At 44.4% G+C, this 20,137-nt stretch overlaps 2 protein-coding genes across 2 annotated transcripts in view; both read right to left on the bottom strand.

Annotated features, from left to right (window-relative positions):
- Positions 1-3,942: 3,942 nt before the first annotated feature.
- On the bottom strand, positions 3,943-8,639 carry prdm14 (PR domain containing 14). The gene is made up of 8 exons (XM_063873910.1): positions 8,144-8,639; positions 7,888-7,941; positions 7,645-7,805; positions 7,274-7,550; positions 6,989-7,191; positions 6,488-6,589; positions 4,868-5,087; positions 3,943-4,355 (listed from the first exon to the last, which is right to left on the bottom strand). Exons 1-8 carry the CDS (start codon positions 8,637-8,639, stop codon positions 4,216-4,218), a joined length of 1,653 nt encoding a protein of 550 aa, XP_063729980.1. The 3' UTR covers positions 3,943-4,215.
- Positions 8,640-11,283: 2,644 nt separating this feature from the next.
- The window catches only part of ncoa2 (nuclear receptor coactivator 2), a 52,835-nt gene continuing 43,981 nt past the window's right edge, over positions 11,284-20,137 (bottom strand). The window contains 6 exon segments of the mRNA XM_063912798.1: positions 11,284-14,109; positions 17,095-17,290; positions 17,370-17,547; positions 18,768-19,170; positions 19,512-19,589; positions 19,711-20,010. Coding sequence (XP_063768868.1) covers positions 14,098-14,109; positions 17,095-17,290; positions 17,370-17,547; positions 18,768-19,170; positions 19,512-19,589; positions 19,711-20,010 — 1,167 coding nt within the window. The 3' untranslated portion in view covers positions 11,284-14,097.

Below are 20,137 nucleotides of genomic sequence, written 5' to 3'. Positions count from 1 at the left end.
GTGTGTGTGTGTGCGTGTGTGTGTGTGTGTGTATGGTGCTGTAACAGTAGCTGACTCATCACTCAAACAGTCGGCGCATAAAGACACACAGATAGCACACCGGGAACTTTTGTAAAGCGCAGCGCCACGGGGAGAAGAAGCCTGGAACACTTTCTAACGTCACGCATGATAAACACACACGTCCACCTACAAGATTACTCTCTCTGCGGGGAGGCGTATGAACAAAAGACAGGATGGATGGATAGATCCTGCACCTCCCTATAACTTTGGGGTTTGCTTGGGTTAATGTGGAGTGTGTGTGAGTGTGTGTCGGGGGCCGGTGGGGTTAGGGCCAAAATATGTTGCCCCATGGGAGTACAGTGGAACCTACACCAGCCCCCACAGAGCAGGATCAGACCATCTGCCCACTCACTTATCAATCCCACCTAGAACACACACACACACACACACACACACAGACACACACACACACACACACACACACACACACACACACACACACACACACACACACACACACACACACACACACACACACACACACACACACACACACACACACACACACACACACACACACACACACAGTGTTTGATGTGTGTGTGTCCTGCTGCACGGTGCACTGTCCCCGTGGAAATCACCGGTGTATAACAACAGCTCCGAGCTGGAGCCGATCATCTCAGGCTCACTGCAGCCTTTCAGAGGACTCACATTATTCTGCAGGAGTCCCTCGGATCACTCAGCAGGAGGGAGGAGCAGGCAGGGCTCCAAACACTGGAAAAGAAACAGACAAAGAGAAATTAAGACGAGGGATTCTTTGTATAGGATCTTTTGAACTAAAGGTTTAAATGCAGAATAAAAAAGTAGAAAATAATATAAAGACCAGAAATACAGCTCATGCAAACAGGAGGATTAAAGTGCACATGGCTAACTGTCTCACGTTTTTGGAACTGTTAGATCTGAGTAAGGCAAAGTATCGTCACCTCTTTAAACTTCTTCCACACAAATGCAGAACAACTGAATTGCACGCTATCTTTTTGGGATGATTTAAAGAAACTAAATGTTGAAGAGATGCAATAACTTCAAGTGGAAAGAGACAGAAAAGCTGCTGGAGGGGTGTGATGCAAACTGTCCGAGTAGATGCTTTATTTTAGGCCTTTTTAAAGATATAACTGATATTTTTAGATATCGTTGTCTCTTTGTGCTCAGTAAACATCCTCAAACATATGCAGAATTGATGACATGCATGGTATTTATTTAGGATGATCTTAACATCTAAATTCATGAAGAGATGCAATTGCTTTCAGTGGAAAGAGAAGCAACAACTGTCTCTGAAAAAGGCTTCGTACTTCGCTGAGTATCGGTGTGGTTGGAGGCAGACTGAGGCAGAGGGATGCAGAGCTGTGGTGAGTTTATGAGTCCATCAGCTGAGAGTCTGAGGCCTGTCTGCAGCTACAACACACACACACACACACACACACACACACACACACACACACACACACACACACACACACACACACACACACACACACACACACACACACACACACACACACACACACACACACACACACACACACACACACACACACACACACACACACACACACACACACACACACACACACACACACACACACACACAGCTATTAGGAAATCAATAGAGGCTAATATACATCAGAGCATTTGACCACTCAGCTGCACTAGCTTAGCAGAGGTCTCTCCATCACGCTGCAGGCTGGAGGAAAGCTTCTCCAGCCTGCAGCTCACAGGTGGTGCAGCAGAGATCTCTTCTTCATATCAGACCACCTTGTTTGTGCTCCCTCTGAGGTGGAGTGATGCCCCCAGCTCAGAGCGCTCAGTGAAACCATAAAGCTGCTATCATTAATATCACATTAATACAGCGATTAATCTGACGGATGGCCCTCTGGAGGCCCCGTTAGCTTAATGCCAGGAGGTTAAGTGTGAAATCAATCCGCATTAACGGCCCGGATAAAAATTCCTCCGTGCTGGAGCCCTGAGTCCTAAATCAGCCAATCACAGAGGCGCTAGTCAAAGCAGCCTTTTAGCGCGGCTCGCTAACAATCTCAGTATTTCAGCTGTGGCAGCTCATTCTCCTTGTCTCTCCTTCTGTCTTTCTTTTTGTCTCCCTCCCTCCTCCCCTTCGCTCCTGCAGGGCCACAAAGGGGAGGAACCCCTCTTTTCACAGAGGGGCCCTGATGGGACCTCGGGGGTTGTAAACATGGGAGGCGCAGGGTGATCTACACTTGTTCAAGCATCCATATTTCGGCTATTTGAAGGAAGGGGGAGGCTGTTAGACATTCAGCGAGGAGGAGACCTCTGACCCTGAAGGCTGCCGTCCATCCGGTGCACAGAATAAACACACGGTGCAGGAAAAAGGTCTAATTTGACAATTTTAAGGAAAAAAACAGGGAGATTTCAGATCATGCATGCTCAAAACATCTGATTTATCTTCTAATTTCTGCCTTTCTTGCTTTCGTTCTCCCCTCATAAAGCCGACTGTGTGTCAGCTCTCACTTAGCATCATGTCTCGGTGTGAAGCGACCCCGGGGTTAAAGGTGACATTTCAGAGCAGAGACACAAAAGAAGGACACTGTTTCATCAGTCAGACCTCACGCTGCTGACAGCAGGAACAAGAGAGGCTTTCCTCAAATTAACCCCAACACACACACACACACACACACACACACACACACACACACACACACACACACACACACACACACACACACACACACACACACACACACACACACACACACTCCATCGGTACTGTACATGCATCAATAACCCTGTACTTCACTTTTATCACGAGGATATTGTCGAGAAATGAAATGAGAGGACGTAAACATTGATGTTCTAGTTATAAAACACACATTTGAACCTAAAACGGGACATTTTGCAGGATGTCCTTTTACTTTTAACTCTTCCATTCCTGCAGTGTGTCTCTTGCACCATTCACTTGCACTATTCTATTCCTAAATCTTCTTGTTTTTAAGTCTGAGGTGTGTTATGTTGCATCGTTGGAGGAGCCTGGGACTTCTCATATGACAATAAAGCGATTGAGTCTTGAATCTTTAAGTGTGTTTTTGATGATAATGCTTTTTATGCATGCAACAGTGTGTTTCTGCACTGTGTAAATGTTACTTTTACTTGAGTTTAACGGAGGAAATACTACTTATACTTGAGTGAAGTCTCTGAGTAAGTCTCTGAGTAAGGACACATGTGGGGCAGTTGGTGAGGGACGGGGCAGATGTCCGTCATACTGAGCTCTTTGTCTCCGGGCAGCAGACCGCCTCACTGCTGCACTCTATTCTCATTCATTAGCTCCGGAGGGGTTTGTTCATTTTACTGCCAGCGTGCACACTCCAATCCATCACACAAGCTGCATTTAAACACACACACTGTCTGCACGGATACACACACACACAAGTGCAAATAGTGTGTGTGTGCAAAATGTTAACCAAGCATTATCTGAATTATTTAACAAGACTGATGGAAACTGATAACATGTTTGCAGGGATGTCACAACAAAATGTACCGACAAAATCACATTTAACGTCATTAAGGTGCTGGAATTGATCAAAATGAGGTCCCTTTTCCTCTTTCTTATTCTATTTTCTTTGTTTGTGACATTTCTGACTTGAATCATTCAGTCTTTGAACCATAAATACACATGCATGCAGTAAAAAGTGTGAAGATTATAATTTAAAAGGACATTTTCTGCTGTTAAATGAATTTTCTCTCAATTTGCTTCATTTATTCTCCAAAAAAAACAATCTGTCTTCCATGCGCTGATTTTTTATTTGGTGATCATGAAAAAGCTCATAGATAAACAACAGCTTCTGCAGCCTGACATACAAAATATCATCATACATAATAAATTAAAGACAACAATTATTTTACACACAGATCGGATAAAAATAGCTTTGCTTTTCAAGCGTTTGTCGAAGCAGGAAAAAACCCAAGTAATAATAATTAAATAATGGTTGTTATTATTAAAACAACAGCAGAGTAAAGACCAACAGACAACAACATATATTAAATAGATGTAGACATTAAGAGGAGCCTATTTAAATAGACCTTTCATTATAGAGCTTTTTTATTTTTAAGCAGCATTTACATTTAGAAAAACCTCCGATTCATCTCTCTCTCAGTGCCTGTGGTTTCTGTGGTAGTACACACCCCAGACTAATTCCAGGGCCGGTATTCCTGATTTAAAACCGTGATCCCGCTGTGAGGAAACGTCTTCTGTGATTTGGGATTTTCCTTCTCCAGATGTCCAGTGTCCGGAGAAATGGGAAGAGCAGTGCTGGGCAGGACCGGTCTGTCTGCAGGGCGAGAAACAAGCTTAATACAATATCCAGATTTCCTGCTACGTTTCATTTTGCAGCCTTAAATATATACAACTAAAATATACTTGTAAATTGCAACCGATTGCATTAAATACCATACATATATATATATATGCACATTCTGCCATTTAAAGTGCATATTCAGTGCAATAATGCATGGATAATTTACCCGGTTGTGGGATAATAAAAAGCCTCAAATGTATTTAAATTTGCTTATTTGAATTACTTGCATGCACAAAACATTCATTTACTAACACGTTCTGCCCTCAAAAGAAAGGATACAATATTGAATTGAATTTAACACATATTCTTCTCAATATTATTTAAATTAATTGCACTTGTTTTCATATATGACAATTGTAAAATGTAAAATAAAATAAAAACGAAAAGGTATAAAAATGATATACAGAGATTTAAATAATACAAATAAAACATATCTAAAATAAAAAGGCCTTTCAAACATATTTTAAGATGGAATAATGTCCCACCATGGTGGCTCTTCATGTGGAGCTTGAGCTCCTTCTCCTCCTGGAAGTTGGCCCCGCACAGCTCGCAGGGGGGGGGCTTGTCTTTCGCGTGAGTCCGCCGTACGTGGCTGTCGTGAGCCGCGTGCGAGGCGAAGGCCTTCCCGCAGTGCGCGCACTTGAAGGGCCGCTCCCCGGAGTGCTGCCGGATGTGTGTGCGCAGGATGGAGGAGGCAGTGAAGGCCTGAGGAGAATCCAGTCATTAATGTGAGATTTTGTAAACCTATATATTATTATTGAGAGTCCATTTGCCTTTCCGTTTTTTATCCATCGTAACAAACTGTTTCCTCTCTGTCTGATAGGAACATATTCCTTTTCGATGTATTAAATGACATTTTACAGCAGGAAAGGATCGCAGGATAAACACATTCAAACAGCTGTTTTTAAACCTATAAATCCAAGTATTTTTCCAGATCTTTACATTTTATTTAGCTGACTAAAAAAAGACCACATTTAAATAACGACCTCCTGCCGGTGGTTTCGTTTTAAAAACACAAACCAGGTGTTTGAATGCAGCTTCCTCTTTACTACTGTATCTTTGGGCTTACATTTAATGTTGAAGCAGGTTTTCTCCAGCTGTGGCAATTTAATTACGGCAAGACAACATTTCCTTTTGCTTATCCACGAGTTTAAGCAGGACTCCTCTCACTGATAGACATCTGTACTATCACTCTGAAAGGAACATTTGACTCTCATTTTTTCGCGATGTTAAACCACATTTAGAAAACGATAATCAGGGTATTTTTGGGCACTGCGTTTCCATTTGTATTTTTGTAAATTCGTCCGGATAGTTTGGCTAAAATGACTCATTGAATTGCATTTATTTGACCGTTTACTGATTAAATGTAACGATTATTCATAGGAGAGAAAATAAACCCCAAATAATCCTTACAATGGTGTGTCTTATTCAAGTCGCTTATAAGTCAAACTTATTTATTTCCGTTTCCTGATCCACGGTTTTTAATGCCCCCTCCTCTCTTATTAACCACCCCCCCTTCCCCTCCCGTCTGATGACGATAAGGAGGATTGTTGAACCCTTCCCGGTGATAAAAGGAGGAGGACACGAAGAAGAAACACAAAGACTTCTCCTAAAGTCAGAGGGTAATCTGCAGACAAAGAGGGGGGGCACATCTGGCAATAATTAGCATGTAAGTGTCTCCTCGGCGCGTGCAAGCCCCCCGAAACAATGGTGAGGGGCGCGAGCCAAATGCACCATGACATGAGGAGGAGTAAATGGATCCAAATGAGAGGAGGAGGAGGAGGAAGAATTGACTGTTTATGATAAGTACTGCTGATTATCAACATTTGAAATGCATCTTGTCTTTTGTGTTTTTTTGCGGTTTATTTTATTTGTTGTTTTGTTTACTTATTGAAAAAGGCCCTTTAAAATAAATCAATGCAATGTAGAATCTCCTTTCTTTGAAATCATTCTCGTTTCATTTCCTTATTCTATTTTTTACACGTGCTAAATATCATATATAATATCATATATCTATTTCTTTATTTACATTTCAGATGTGGTTTAAGGTAGAGTCATTCATAGAGCAAATGTGGCCTAATCTTTAATATGAAGGGTCCTCTCACCTTGTTGCAGTACACACACTTGTAGGGTCTCTCTCCGGAGTGAACCCTCATGTGTTTGTTGAGACTGGAGGACTGGGAGAAGCTCTTCCCACACACCGAGCACTGCAGGACACACACCGACACACACACGTTAATACAAATATCCAAGACATTGGAGGGTTGTATCTCTGTTTTTGTAAATGACTAACACTCTTTTATATTTGTTGTTGCAGACATGCATTGTGCTCTTTCAAAATAAGAGCTTGCATAAAATCGTGGATTTATATCAGGTCAGCTAAACATTCATAAAGCAGGGAGCTGTTCTTTCAGCACCACAGGAACTTTTGCAAGCATCTCACACACACACACACACACACACACACACACACACACACACACACACACACACACACACACACACACACACACACACACACACACACACACACACACACACACACACACACACACACACACACACACACACACACACACACACACACACACACACACACACACTACCTTGTGAGGCCGGTGTTTCTCGTGCACGTGCAGGATGTGGATCCTCAGCCGGTCCCTCTTCTCGAAGGACCTGCTGCAGAGGTGGCAGGGGAACTTCCTGTCGCCCTGGTCCACGCAGCGGGTGTACTTCAGGTGCTTGTCTCTGTAGTACTTGTAGGCAAACACCTTCCCACAGCGGTCGCACTTGAACCCCTCCCCAGAATCTGCAGGAAGAAATAAAGGGATGTTTAGTGGTGCTAAAGGAACCAGAGGGGTGTGTGTTGCAGAGAGGGGGCTTCTGCTGACCTTCAGAGGGGGGTTCCACGGGGCTGTTGCCATCATTTCGGGGGTCCTTCAGGGTGAGGGGGATTCCGAGGAACTGCATGTAGCAGTCTCCGTACCAGACCAGCAGCTCCTGCCCGGGCCGGATCTCTTTGCAGGCCTCGTAGAAGATCTGACCCTGGACCTGCACCGCCGTCAGGTTCTGCTCCTCCGGGAACCGAGCACACTTCACCAGGGACATCCAGTTCCCCGAGCCCCCCCGGCCGTCCACAAAGTGACTCAGCCGGCCGTTCTCAAACACCTGCAGCAGAGAGGAAGAGTTAGATTCATGCAAACAATATAAAGTTTAAACCTCCAGAAGACAGAACTCTCTGGGGGACATCTGAGCTCCTCACCTCCCACATCAGCGTGTTGTCGTCGTACGTTTTGATCTCGCTGGTGTTCACCAGTTTCCCTCTGAAGGGTCCGAACCTTGTCCCCTTGGGGATGCTGCTGCTGTCAGTGAACACACCACAGTGGGACACGTCTCCCCAGGCCGCTTGCACCAGGGTCAGCCCTGCAGCACCGGAGAACCAGAGTTAGACATCAGCTGTATAACATACAGGTATTAAAGGAGATTATGGAGAGGGTTAGCTTACCTTCTGGAAGCTCGAGGGTGTCTTTGTCCAGTGGGAGGATGTGGAAGTCAGAAACTGGAAAGAAAATGGGTTTCTCAATTGAGTGGGGTAATTTAAGCAGGTATTGACGATTAACTGGATATAAATAGACCTAAAGTCAACAGACTTTTAGTTTTTGACCTTTTTTCTTGTATTTTAATTGTAATTTTGGTTAAATTTTAAGAAATGATAAAGCTTATTTAACTTATATAACCATATAATTACTCAGGACTCTTACCGGTCTTCTCGGGCAGGGTGAGTCCGGAGATGGCGTGGCCCCCGCTCCTCTCTGGACCCCCGGAGTATCCGTACAGCACCATGAAGAGCTGCTCCTCGCTGAAGTTAAAGGAGCCCCGGTTCTCCCTGGGCATTTCTGCACTGCGGGGCCGGAGGAGGGTGTCTTTGGGTGGAGAGGACGAGGATGAGGAGGAAGAGGAGAGGCTCTCACTGACCGGGCTGCAGATGTCTGAGGACATGGGGGCTGAAGTCAGGTAGGAGGAGGAGGAGAAGATGTGCTCCTGCAGGTGGAAAGGTGGGGGTCCTCCTCCCTGCAGGGAGTCGGACACCAGGCGGCCCAGAGACTTCAGCGGGTGGAGGAGGTTGTGCTGAAAGAAGTCCATGTAGTGGGGGGGAGGGTGATGGGGGTGATGGAGAGGGTAGCCCTTCATTATGGAGGCCTGGAAGCAGCTCCTCTCCCTCAGCACCGCCGGGAGGGAGGACAGGGACACCGACATGATGGGGGGGGGGAGTCCTGAGAGAGAGGCGGGAGGTGTAAAAGTTTAATGGCACGAATCTAAAAAAGGACACAGGCTGACCACAGGGGTCGAGTTCCTTTATCTAATAATCCAGAACCGAGCCGGAGATAAGTGGCAGGAACCTGGAATCGATCAGGAAATGCAGGTCAATATAAATGATGTTCTTTGTTTGATTTCTGTCGTTTTTTGGGTCTTTCCGCTCTATTTAATTTGAGTAACCCTGATAGTCCTTATAAAAGTTGAATCTAAAATCAGAAACAGCTGAGCACACCTGGATGGATTCCCTTTCAAATTTAAGAGAGCCTTTTATTTACATTTTCCAAAAGTTAAGAATAACTTTGGGCCCAAATTGGAGAAACCTCGACTGATCAGGAAATGCAGATACATTAAAACACATGCTGTTCTTTGTTTTCTTTGTCTTACTCTGCTCATTTCACTCCCTGTGTTGTGTAGAAGTAATCCCAAGAAGTCCTGCTGTGCGCATCACAATAAAAACGTAAATAGCACAAGGACTCAAATCAAATATTTGAACCGAAACGAAATGTTCCTCGATATGCATTTGTAAACGAATTAAGCCTGCAACTTATCCAGACTTTTTCCAAATGAAATCGTCATCAAACTCCTGCAGATAAAACCCTGACCAATATTGCATGGTGAGTAAAAGCAGTGCACGGTAAACGGGAGGGCACACTGTGCAGTATTTCCAGCCGAGAGGACACACATCAGATGCTTTTGGGAAGCGTTTAGTAAAGAGAGACAAACCAGGGTCAGGCCACTAATTACAGAACAGAGAGCCGGAGCAGAGGTCAGCATTAATGAAGCCTTTTATAGACCCATCATGACTGCCAGCGCAGGAAGAAAATATCGGCATGTGTAAAGGGGAAATGTTGGAGGAATACGAGTTGAGGAAATATTTAAATTAACAGGAGACATTTAGAAGCGTGGGTAACTCCAAAATAAATTGGAGGATCTAATATACTTTTAAATTAAATGCCTTTTTAAATACTGCATACTGCTTTTATAGCAATAGAATCAGCAAAGGGACACGATGGAGTAAAATGAGCGTCAGAAACTATTATAGCTTGCAAGACAAATTCAAGTGAAGATGCAAGCGTGCGTAATTCCTCCGAAATAAATCGGACGATCTTATACAGTTTTAAATTAGAAAAGCTTTTTATAGACTTCACATTACTGTCAATGCAGAAAAATAAATAAAGACGTCAGCAGGGGAAATGTTTGAGCAATATGAGCTTAAGGACATTGTTATAATCAACAGGAGAAATTGAGATGGGAGTGCGCGTAATTTCCAAATCATTTCGCCGATCGTTTCTTTTTTTTAAATTCGTGCAAAAAGTTGTATTACAGAGAGGAATTACATCCCAATTAACTCTGGAGGCTGTAGGTTTTTTTAAAATAAATGTGCATGATCGGGCTTTTGCTGTAGTTTCCAAAGGTTTAATTGTCATATGCACATCGGCGTACTTTTGGCAACGCAAAGTATCCAACAGTGCAACACACTTAGGACATACAAAGAATATAGATGTAGAGCATGAAGAAATATAATTAAGAGAGAATAAACATTGAAGAACCCTCTTACCTTGATAAATGCTGAGAGAAGTTTCACAGTCACTCTGTCATGTCCTCGCGCTGCAGGTCTTGGTGTAAAGTGCCCGGATGTAGAGGTTGCGATGAGGATGATTGTGCGGGACCTGCTCTGTGGGTCGGTGGTCATCTGAGGGCAGTTCACTGTACACCGCCGGGTCTCTGCAGGAGAGGCTTCCTATTGGTCCACCCAGCCTCATGCATCTCAATGCACACCCTGTCTGCTACAATGACCCCCACCCCTGCACGCGATGCTATCTCCCCCCACCCCCCGTGGAGTTTAGATGGGGCTGTTATGACTTGGATGTGGTGAATTAGGAGATGAAAAGAAGGCTGCGAACTTCCTTAAGAGAACTGATAATGATCTGTATTAACGCCAACACCTCGGACTGCTGTAGCGCTGTGCAGCTGCTGTTTTTAGGCTAAATCCGACTTGAATCTGTTTAAAACGCAATTAAAAAACAAATGTGCTGTATGAGTCATTGTTGTTTGTCCTTGTCCCAGTCAAGAAATGTTAGTCAATGCACTTTACATTTAAAAATACATAGAACATGGCACAAAGTGCAACAAATAAACACCAAATGCTTCTTTAAGAGTTCAGTTTTTGCATGTTTTTTAAGCAAAATCAGACTTATTTCTGTTTAAAATGCAACAAAAAAAAGACTCGAGGACTTCTGAGGTGTATTGCAGTTATTCAATACATTTAACATGTTAATAAAATACATAGAATAAAGCAGCAAGCACAAATAATGAACAGGTGTTGCTGTAAATGCATTTTCATGTGGAGTTTTGCATGTTAATTCAAGCTAGATATTTTAATAACTTTTCTATTTATTCCCTCTTTTTTGCATGCTCTAACATGTCTTAATTGCAATTAAAAAAATAGTGGAAAATTAAGTTTTGCATCATGTTTGTCCCTATGAAAGAACACAGTTATTTATATCGCACATTTTAAGCCTTTACATTTAGCTGAAATGGTGTGGTTTATGAGTGAGATACTTAACCTTATTTCCAATTATCGTTCAATCAATCAATCAATATTTTTTATTTGCAGTATCACTATGCAGAATACACTTTACATTTATAAACAAATACATGGAACGAAGCAGCAAGCACATAATAAACACGTTAACCGAAGATTAGAGTCATTTAGTCGCTTTGAGCCGTCTTTAATAAGCGTTTCATATCTGTGCACTCATGAGGGAAATACAATCAATGCATAGGGGGGGTTAAACTTATTTAAATTTCAGTCACAGGAAATAAGAGTCACTCTGTTAAATACTGCAATAACAGAATTCTTTATTTACAAGGAAAATAGCATCAGCGAAGCCATATTAGTTCACAACTTGCATAACTGTGGTTTTAACTTCTCTTTATCTAATTTTGCATAAAACGCTCACACACACACACACACACACACACACACACACACACACACACACACACACACACACACACACACACACACACACACACACACACACACACACACACACACACACACACACACACACACACACACACACACACACACACACAGTACAAAGGTGGATGCGGGTATACAGTGTGATTCCTGTGAACAATGCAGAAAATTAAAACGGGGGGGGACAACGCTTTCCGCAGAAAGTATAGTATATTACATATTGCTTCAATATCCCTATGTATCATCTTTTCCATAAAAACAGTGAAGGGGAGGGGGGGGTAACACAACAGAGCGATGAACTGAGCGATGATGCACCCCGTTCAGTTTTGTACACAAGTCATTATACAAATTTATACAGACAGCGGCGTAATGTACAAGAACGGACAAATCTAAGGCATTATGCTAAGGGTGGTTAGCATTTCAAGGTTGCATCTTAGCTCTAGGAAATTGGCAGGCAATACAAAAGGGCATTTAAAGTTCTCTAAAACCAAAAGCTGACGAGAAAAAAATAAGTTTTAGTGGCCTGGATATTTGTCAGGGGCATTGATCTGCTCCTCGTTATAAATGCTAAAAAAATGCATTGCTACCACATGGCTTTGAATCGTTTTATTTTTCAAAATCTTGACAATCTTTGGAAATTTTGCAAAGGGCTGTGATCATTATTTTTTTTTTAAATGGCTCAAAAAGGCTTCTTCTGCACGACTGTATGATACAATCAAGACAGTATTTATCAAAAAGGTGTGAGACGTCTGCAAAAAAGAAAAACACGGACGCAGCTTCGTCTCGTTGACACCGATGAGAGAGCTCCTCTAAACGCTGCGGTCACATGACTTTAATACATTCAGCATGACTTCCTGTTTCTCTACGTTAGGACCCTGTTAAGTGACATCAACTTGGTTTTCTGCGGGCCTCAAAGCGTGCTCAGAAAACAAAAGCTGGTAAAAGGGTTCAGAAATCCAATTGAAAAGATCATTTGGCTTGCTCCAAGTTTGTCCTGGGTTGTGTGTGTGTGTGTGTGTGTGTGTGTATATATATATATATATATATATATATATAAAATGTATTTTTGAGGTTAGAGAGGATGACTTGGATCACACTGAACTCCCCAGTAAGAGCAGCGAGTCATCGGCGAACACTTGGATGACTGCCTGAGGTCGTAAATATGGCTAAGTGTGTGTCAGAGCGGGGTGAAGCGTGCAGTCTGACCTCTGCTGCATAATCTAACATCGCTGCGTGTGGATGGAGACTCTCTTGGTACAAACTGCAATAAAAAAATGTAATACTGCGTCCAAACGTGGAGCAAAAAACGTCAGGAAACTGTACAAAAATTACAAAAAGAAAGAAAGGTTATTGCTTGTTTACATCACACTGGAACAGTTTGCACCGAGCAGCTCGGACGACATAGAAAGCACACTTTTTTTTGTGTATGGCTGTGTTGAGTCTTTTTTATGGTGTGTCTATGCTAAAGGCAGAGAAGCAAGCGATAATCTGTACACTGTATACACAGCACACCCCCGTACACCCACCCTCCCACACCCGTCTGCATCGTACCGTCACGGCGTCCCAAAAAAAAAAAACATCCCGGAAATCAACCGTCGTGAGCAGACGGGGGAACCAGACCCTACGCGGTAAAATAAATAGGAAAGAAAAACGTCTTATTGGTATGTACAATCTCTGTAATTCATCTTTAAACCATACATGATTCTTCCTCTGAAAGTACAGGACCAAAGAAAAATCCAGAATTCAGGTTAATAGAAGAGTATTACTGTTAAAATTATAAAACAAAAAGTGCCTCTTTCACACTTTTTAGAAACCCTCTCTCCGTCTCTCGTTGCTACTTGGATAAAGAATCATCTACAATAATTAAAATCTATACAGAAAAATAAAACTTAATTTAATACACTATATAAACCTCTGGACTACATTAGTCTAATCATACACTCAAACCATTTTTCCGCAGTGTTTTTCAAAGATCTTCATTCTACATCTTCACTAAAATAATCAGAATAAAATAACAGCACAAAAAAAAGGCAAACCCGGCGTCCGCAGGAGCCTCTGCCGCCGGCGGGACGAGATCAGTGTACGTCCTTTTGAGATGAGATTGTAAATGGCCGCTGTCCACTGAGAGGAATACATTCATCAGAAGAAGGATCCCAAACACCGCCCCAGGGTCAGTGCCCCCCACACAGGAGGCCCACAGTAAGTCACACAACGGTGAATGCTTGCAGAACCGAGGCTCTCCTCCACCATCGCTCTCCTGGGTCTCCCCCCCAAAAAAGCAGGGATAGAAGGGGGGGAGGTTAGGGCACGGCCTGGGTGCTTCAATGTGGAGGGGGTCGTTGGATACATGTTTGTACAATTTTTAAAGGGCTCCTCTCTCCAGCTGAGGTTCAGGTCACGACTCCATGAGGGTCAACAGTATTTCTGCAGAGAGACGACACACATTAGCATGCTAACAAAAACTAGCATCAACATGTCAGTAAGGCTTTGTCTTAGTCATAAAAAACAAAGATAATATAATCTTAGACAGGTGCAGGAATGAGACCTAGACCCCTGAACCATGTGACCGTGCTGTAGTTCCTCTATAGCCCAACATTAGCCGCCTTTAGCTTAGCGGTGGTGACGTGAAGTCATGTGACCGTGCTGTAGTTCCTTTATAGCCCAACATTAGCCGCCTTTAGCTTAGCGGTGGTGACGTGAAGTCATGTGACCGTGCTGTAGTTCCTTTATAGCCCAACATTAGCAGCCTTTAGCTTAGCGGTGGTGACGTGAAGTCATATGACCGTGCTGTAGTTCCTTTATAGCCCAACATTAGCCTCCCTTAGCTTAGCGGTGGTGATGTGGAGTCATGTGACCGTGCTGTAGTTCCTCTATAGCCCAACATTAGCAGCCTTTAGCTTAGCGGTGGTGACGTGAAGTCATATGACCGTGCTGTAGTTCCTTTATAGCCCAACATTAGCCTCCCTTAGCTTAGCGGTGGTGATGTGGAGTCATGTGACCGTGCTGTAGTTCCTCTATAGCCCAACATTAGCAGCCTTTAGCTTAGCGGTGGTGACGTGAAGTCATGTGACCGTGCTGTAGTTCCTTTATAGCCCAACATTAGCCTCCTTTAACTTAGCGGTGGGGAAGTCATGTGACCGTGCTGTAGTTCCTTTATAGCCCAACATTAGCAGCCTTTAGCTTAGCGGTGGAGACGTGAAGTCATGTGACCGTGCTGTAGTTCCTTTATAGCCCAACATTAGCCTCCTTTAGCTTAGCGGTGGGGAAGTCATGTGACCGTGCTGTAGTTCCTTTATAGCCCAACATTAGCCTCCCTTAGCTTAGCGGTGGTGACGTGAAGTCATGTGACCGTGCTGTAGTTCCTCTATAGCCCAACATTAGCAGCCTTTAGCTTAGCGGTGGAGACATGGAGTCATGTGACCGTGCTGTAGTTCCTCTATAGCACAGCATTAGCCGCCTTTAGCTTAGCGGTGGAGACATGGAGTCATGTGACCGTGCTGTAGTTCCTTTATAGCCCAACATTAGCCTCCTTTAGCTTAGCGGTGGTGACGTGAAGTCATGTGACCGTGCTGTAGTTCCTTTATAGCCCAACATTAGCCTCCTTTAGCTTAGCGGTGGTGACGTGAAGTCATGTGACCGTGCTGTAGTTCCTCTATAGCCCAACATTAGCCGCCTTTAGCTTAGTTGTAGCGCTCTATTTGAAGCACCTCCGGTGAACAGAGTTTCATTTGTTAAAGAAATAAAAGAGAAAAGGTTCATGATTTGAGAAGCCTAGTCAGCATTTGTATTTCATAAACTCTTCCTGTGTTACCTTTGATTTCTCGAACGCCTCCACGCTGAACGAAGAATCAAAACTGGAAGAAACTCTTGAGGAATCAAAGTAAACGGGAGCCCTTTTTAACAACAGCAAAGACACTTTTGGGCAGCACAAATGTACAAGGATGCGTTTTATTTTCCACCCTCTGTTGCAGGATGACTATAAAAGATCCTGAGATTCAAACAGCGACCTTCCTTTTTTGTTAACCGCGAGAAAACCAAAGAAAAATTAGGTGAGAAACTGATGATTTTAGCTCTAATAAACACAAAGCAGCCCCACACTTGAACTTTTAGAACTTGAACTTGTGTAAAAGCCCATAAACAAACAGAAAGCATCCTGAGTAAATCACCAAACAGCCGTGCTAATGGCCAAACGGTAAATAATTGAAATAATCTAAGTGCCAATATATTCCTATGATCGTGGGAGGAGGATAAATCCAGTGACAGATATACTGGTGTGAGTCTGAAGTGCAGACGATCAAACGGCAGCAGGTTAAATATTCATGCCGCTTTATTGGGCTTAAAAGCATCACGAGCAACAGCAACAACACAGAGGCATTAAATAATCAGCACAGGGGGAGGAGGGGATATATTTGATATCTAATTAAAAGTCTGACTTGTTTATTTTCCGTGCATACGTGTGCAGGTTTAGACACATGCTCCAGGTCCAGACAGACGAGTGTTTGCACGTTGGGTAACGTCTGGGCTAAATGGCTCTAAAGTGCACCCTGATAATTACATCACTGTCCTCTAAGTTCATCAGAACTCTGCAGGAGTTACGTAAACTAACGGGTGAATTATTCACGAGCGATTCGATAAGTCCGAACACTTAGGAGTCTTATGATCACACAAACACGTTCACCGGAGAAAGGAGGAGGACGGGGCTTTTAGTTTTTCTGGGTCCCCCGGTCGCTGTTTAAGGGTCTATTTTGTTACGATCTGAGGCTGATGTCGTTCTAAAATCAGACAATGAGAAATATTTAAACTATCAGATATCACCCTGAAACTTCCCAACTTAATTACTGACATAAAAGAGTTCTTTTTTACATTACAAGTTTTCTGACATGTTCCGTTTAGATATGCTAATGAGGCGTTTTGTAGGGATTTTTGGTGAATTTACGAGAAATATTAGATAATAATTTGGTCTTTTTTTTCAACTTTTCTGAAAAAATAGACCCTCAAAATTGACCAGTGCATGCCCCTTGACTTTAGTGTCTGGCCTGATAAAGTACAATAAATGACACACAATTAGCAGCATTATTACAGGTGCTCTTAGATGTCAAGTTTGAAAATGCAAGGAAAGCATTATTTAGGCTAACTTTTGGTCGATTAAGGAGAAATATACATTCACAAATTGACCAATTTACAATATAATGCATGATAAATGGGTGTTTCCTTTCCAATAGTCTAAATAAACACATGTTTTGGAAGCTAAAGCATTCAAAATCAACCATTGCAGGAACAGCTGTTAAAGTCTCATGCTTGAAACTGTGATTTTTAAAGTTACATTTCAGGTATTTCTGGCTCTAAAACCCTCTTAATTTCCACCTCATTAATAGTCTTAATACATGGGGAAGGGCCTCTGGTGTTTACCTGCTCGGGCCCCATGGAGGGCAGGCCCGGCGACGGCCCCGAGGCCATGGAGGAGACACTCATCTGTCCAGACATCTGGCCCATGCTGCTGGCGGCCATGTTGTTCACGGGGTTGAGGTTCATGGTGTTTCCGTTGTACATGTTGCTGCTGCTCTGCTGGGAGAACTGGGGGGAGGGCTGCTGCTGGGGGAACATGCTGCAGAGAGAGGGGAGGTGCTTTAATAATAGGGAGGAAATGATGCATGAATTCAAATGACTTTAGAGGAAGCGCTCACCTGTTGCCTCCCATGTTGCCCTGCGGCCAGCCGTTCATGTCGGGGGAGCCCTGGAAGCCAGCGTTCCCCTGGCCCTGCTGCATCATGGGGGATTGTGTGTGGGCCATGCGGGGGGACAGCAGCGGGCTCTGGGGGGCCCCGGGGCCAACAAAGCCTCCGTCCACCTGCTGGCTCATACCTGAAGGGGGGGGGGGGGGGGGGTGTAAATGGACATTGAGACTTTGCTATAGGGGAACACGATGATGATGTATAAAGGTGAGCAACATGCGTGAAGCAGGCAAGGAAGCAGGAAGCAAGGGAGTAAGGAAAGGGAGTTCAGGAGGAAGAGGAAGCAGGAGTCATTATAAGAAAAAACAGATTTGTGAGAGAGGGATGGATCACACATGTCATCACACAGATCAGTGTTACTCCAGATTACACACACTCATCCTCAGTGAGATTCAATAATGAGCTGCTGGCGCCCTCTGCTGGAGAGACAGGGTGCAGCAGGACTCCATTTTGGAGATTATATACATCTTTTGCCTAGAAATAGTTTGTTTACAGAGCATTTGAAACATTGAAAGACCTATTTAACTCAAGTTAAACTAAAATATTGTGATAATATGCAAGTTTGCTCATGAATTGTCACATACTCCATATATAATCTGATAAACATGTGTGAAAGATTACAAATAGGGAACTTCTAAACTGATTACCAAAACCAAGTGTGGAAGTGTTAAACCCACTTACACTATATTACACATTTAAAATATTTGTTACGGGTGTTTTACTCTGAAGCACTTTGGCTGCATTTTTGTATAAAAATTGCTCTAAAATTGAACTATTTTAACACTATTTTTTTTCTTGTGTCATTAATCCAAACCACTGATGCTAATATGAAGCTAATAATATCTATAGCAGCTAATATGTAGCTTGTCTGGCGCTCACTTCCTGCAGAAGAGCCCCGTGCTCCGACCCTTTAAAGACTAACATTTGGGCGTTCGTGACTTACTTGCAGTGTCAGACCCTTTCATGTGGACTGGCAGAGTGTTAACCTGATAATGAAGACGTTATAAACCCTGAGTTATGAACGATTGACGACGACGCTCCATGAAGTCTCACATTTTATTAAATACTTTGCATGATTTAGATCATTCAGAGGCAGCTGATTGAAGCCTGTGATGCAGCTGGAGTCACACACACACACACACACACACACACACACACACACACACACACACACACACACACACACACACACACACACACACACACACACACACACACACACACACACACACACACACACACACACACACACACACACACACACACACACACACACACACACACACACACACACACACACACACACACACGTACGTGTGTGGGCGGCTGGGGTTGGGGAGGGGGCAGTACCTGAGTTGGGAAACTGAAAGGCACTGTGCTGCATTTGGGGGCTGAGTACGGCCCCGTACTGTCCGCCCATCATGTTTGAGTTTCCCATCATCATCTGGGAGGAGGAGGAGGAGGAGGAAGAGGAGGAGGAGCCATGCATGTGGAGCTGAGGGTTGGGGGGGAGAGAGGGCAGGCTGGGGGAGAGAGGGGGCGAGGCCAGGCCTGTACTGGTACCGTAGCTGGGCGGGTAGGGGAACTGCTGCGGGGCCGGCTGGGGGCCCCGGGGGTTACTCATGCTGGGGGTCAGCGTGAGGCCCTGGGCCCTCATGGCGAGGCTCCTCTGCTGCTGCTGTTGCCGCTGACGCAGGTGGTTACTGAGCAGCTCGCGCTGCCGCTGGGCCAGCATCTGGGCGTTGATGGTGCCCTGCAGGAGAAGGAGGAGGAGGAGGAGGAGAGGAAGAGGAAGAGGAGGAGGATAACAGGTCAGAGAAATATAGAACTTGTTGAGGAGGGAAAACATGATTAGACATAAATACTCGTCATCTTTTTTGAGCTACACAGGATGTTACCCCCCCTCAGCACTGTTAGACTATGCTCCAGACAGGTGTGCAACAGGTGCAGAGGGGGGGGGCATTCTGAAGTACGTTTAGTACAGCTGCACCACAGGGAGCTCTGAGAAAGAGTCCAGATTTAGATCTCATTAAAGTTCATCATGCTCTCCGGCTGATTCCAGAGGAACCCCCCCTCCCTCAGCTGATCATTTACCTGGTTGGGGGCGCTGGCTCTGAGGGGGAGGTTCACATTAGAGACCCCGCTCATCTGAGCCATCATCGGCTGACGGTTCTACAGGAACAGAGGGAGGGGGGGCGGTCAGACAGACAGCAGAGAATAAAATGACTGATTGTGTGATGCTGCCGTCTGATAAACAGGTGATCACTTCCTGCTGGGGGGGGTCTGCACGTACCTGCTGGGACTGCAGTCGGTGCTGTAGCTGCAGCCGCAGGGCATTGGGCTGGTTGGGGACGCCCACCCCGGGCCTGATGCCGGGCCGGGCCTGCATCCTCATCATGGGGTACCCGGGGCGGGGGCCCATCTGACCCGACATGGGGTGGAAGCCGGGGTCCTGCATGGGGGCACCGGGGTAACCCCCCCTCTGGGCCATGTGTGAGGGTGGGGGTGCAAACTGCTGGGAGTACATGGGGGGCTTCTGGTCCATCATCATGGAAGGGTCCTGCTGGAACTGTTCCTGCTCCAGGGTCTGGTTCTGGAACAAGAGAGATGGAAAAATAATCAGAGGAGCCCGAGAGTCAGGGGCTAGAGATAATCATATTACAATATACAGGTAACAACAACAACAACAACAACAACAACAACAACAACAACAACAACAA

This window comes from Eleginops maclovinus, chromosome 21 (assembly GCF_036324505.1).
Source record: "Eleginops maclovinus isolate JMC-PN-2008 ecotype Puerto Natales chromosome 21, JC_Emac_rtc_rv5, whole genome shotgun sequence".
In the NCBI taxonomy this organism is placed as follows: domain Eukaryota; kingdom Metazoa; phylum Chordata; class Actinopteri; order Perciformes; family Eleginopidae; genus Eleginops; species Eleginops maclovinus.
The sequence above is the reverse complement of the archived record's forward strand: the minus strand, read 5'-3'. Positions and strand labels throughout refer to the sequence as shown.

What these genes read in the sequence shown, in the direction of transcription:
- prdm14 (XM_063873910.1), bottom strand. Translation starts at nt 8,639, where the DNA reads ATGTCGGTGTCCCTGTCCTCCCTCCCGGCGGTGCTGAGGGAGAGGAGC. An exon ending in ACAACACGCTGATGTGGGAG is followed by an intron (nt 7,551 to 7,644) that starts GTGAGGAGCTCA and finishes TCTCTGCTGCAG; the next exon opens with GTGTTTGAGAACGGCCGGCT. An exon ending in CGTGGAACCCCCCTCTGAAG is followed by an intron (nt 7,192 to 7,273) that starts GTCAGCAGAAGC and finishes TTCTTCCTGCAG; the next exon opens with ATTCTGGGGAGGGGTTCAAG.